The 1,556-nt window shown below is 35.6% G+C and overlaps 1 protein-coding gene across 1 annotated transcript; it reads right to left on the minus strand.

Moving 5' to 3' along the window:
* Positions 1-1,372: 1,372 nt before the first annotated feature.
* Positions 1,373-1,555, minus strand: SJAG_06638 (hypothetical protein; the record flags this gene model as incomplete). Its single annotated transcript, XM_011050778.1, has 1 exon — positions 1,373-1,555. A coding segment is annotated over one exon (183 nt), but the record flags the coding sequence as incomplete, so codon positions are not given.
* Position 1,556: the final 1 nt, after the last annotated feature.

Here is a 1,556-nt window from a genome sequence, read left to right on the forward strand (position 1 = left end):
TTGACCGAGGGTCAACGTACCACATTAATTGGGGCCAACGTCTGTAGTTCTGGAAAAGGAAAAGTGCTAAGCCGTTACAATGATCCCTTGTGAGCGTTGCATCGAAACCAAAATTCTAATTAAGTGTTATTAAATACCCATAAGTGTCCGACCCGTGCTTTTAATGAAATGTACACTTTAAGCGCGGGCTTATGCTAAGCTATGCTGAGAGGGCTCACAATGCTGTTCACGTAAGCGTCTATTAGCGTAACACGGTTGGCGTAATATAATCCTTTGTATCCACGCGTAACTGTCAATTCAGTCTCAATGATTACATTCGCATTACAGAATTCAATTTATTGACGGTACGAAAATGATTCTCTTTTACGGTAGTGGTGTAAAATATGTTAAAATAAAGTAAAACATTTTTTTCAACGATGTCCAAGTTATATCGGCATTGGACGAGACAAATTTTGTTTTTCTAAACACACATTTCTCTACATAAAGGATCCTGACTACTCGTATTCATTCGATAAGCCTTCAGTATGGCCAGCTAGCATTGTTACATTACTAGTACCTTTTTTTACGTTCCTACTTGAACCACTTTCTTCGTTGGAGCGCAGGACGCCACGTTTAAGCCAATTTCCCTAATTTAGTATTCGCTTTTATTAATAATCCCACCCGTGTTTTCCAACACAAACATATACCAACTCATATCCGTATTGAGCATAACAAATAAGATATCTACTATTATACGCGTAAGCCTAGGTTGACTTTTTTATGACAGTAAAAGATATAGTTATGAGGACTCCAAAATTAAGAACTTCCAGAAAACGGGTAATGTCCTATTCTTCCCATTCCATTCGTAGTTATCATAACCAACAAATAACAATTTGCAACAGTTTTTTGTTTTTTTATGAAGTTATATACTTTAAATAAGCGCAAAGCAGTTACCAAAGATTTTTATCAACAAAACGTACTTCAAAGGCTGTACAGCATGAGTGAAGAAACAAGTACTGTAATAAAATTAAAAAGAAAGAACTAAGTCTGGACCCATTGGTTAACAAAAAAATATTTATCATTTCTTGTAAATCTATTAACCGTAGGGTAATAATAACATGGGCACTAACATCCTAATCCCAATTGATTTATAACAAATGCTTTACGTGTTACTACAAAGCTCAGTGAGTAGAATAGTTCTGATAAGCTCTAAACCCTTTCAAAATTATTCTTTATAAATCATTTACTAGTTTTTACTTACTTTTTCATGTGTATAAAAATATAATTCTATTGATACAGCTGTATTATTTTAATGAAGTGATCCTTAATCCTGCTAAGATTGAGAAACTCCTACCCACTTGACCGAAGGGTGCTTGTTTGGTATTCTCCTTGCTTAAGCTCTCCTGCGGTGGCGTTGCTCTAATTTTTGAGCCAAATAATCAATACTTTGGTACTTGCTTAGTTCTGCCAGCTTTTGCCAGGATAACTTTGTAGATTGAGGTAATGAATACCAATATTTTGCTGCGGCGACTGAAATACCGGCCCAGTCTCCGGCTTCTGATAGTTTTTTATGAAGT

This window comes from Schizosaccharomyces japonicus (genome assembly GCF_000149845.2).
Source record: "Schizosaccharomyces japonicus yFS275 unplaced genomic scaffold supercont5.5, whole genome shotgun sequence".
NCBI classification, from domain to species: Eukaryota; Fungi; Ascomycota; class Schizosaccharomycetes; order Schizosaccharomycetales; family Schizosaccharomycetaceae; genus Schizosaccharomyces; species Schizosaccharomyces japonicus.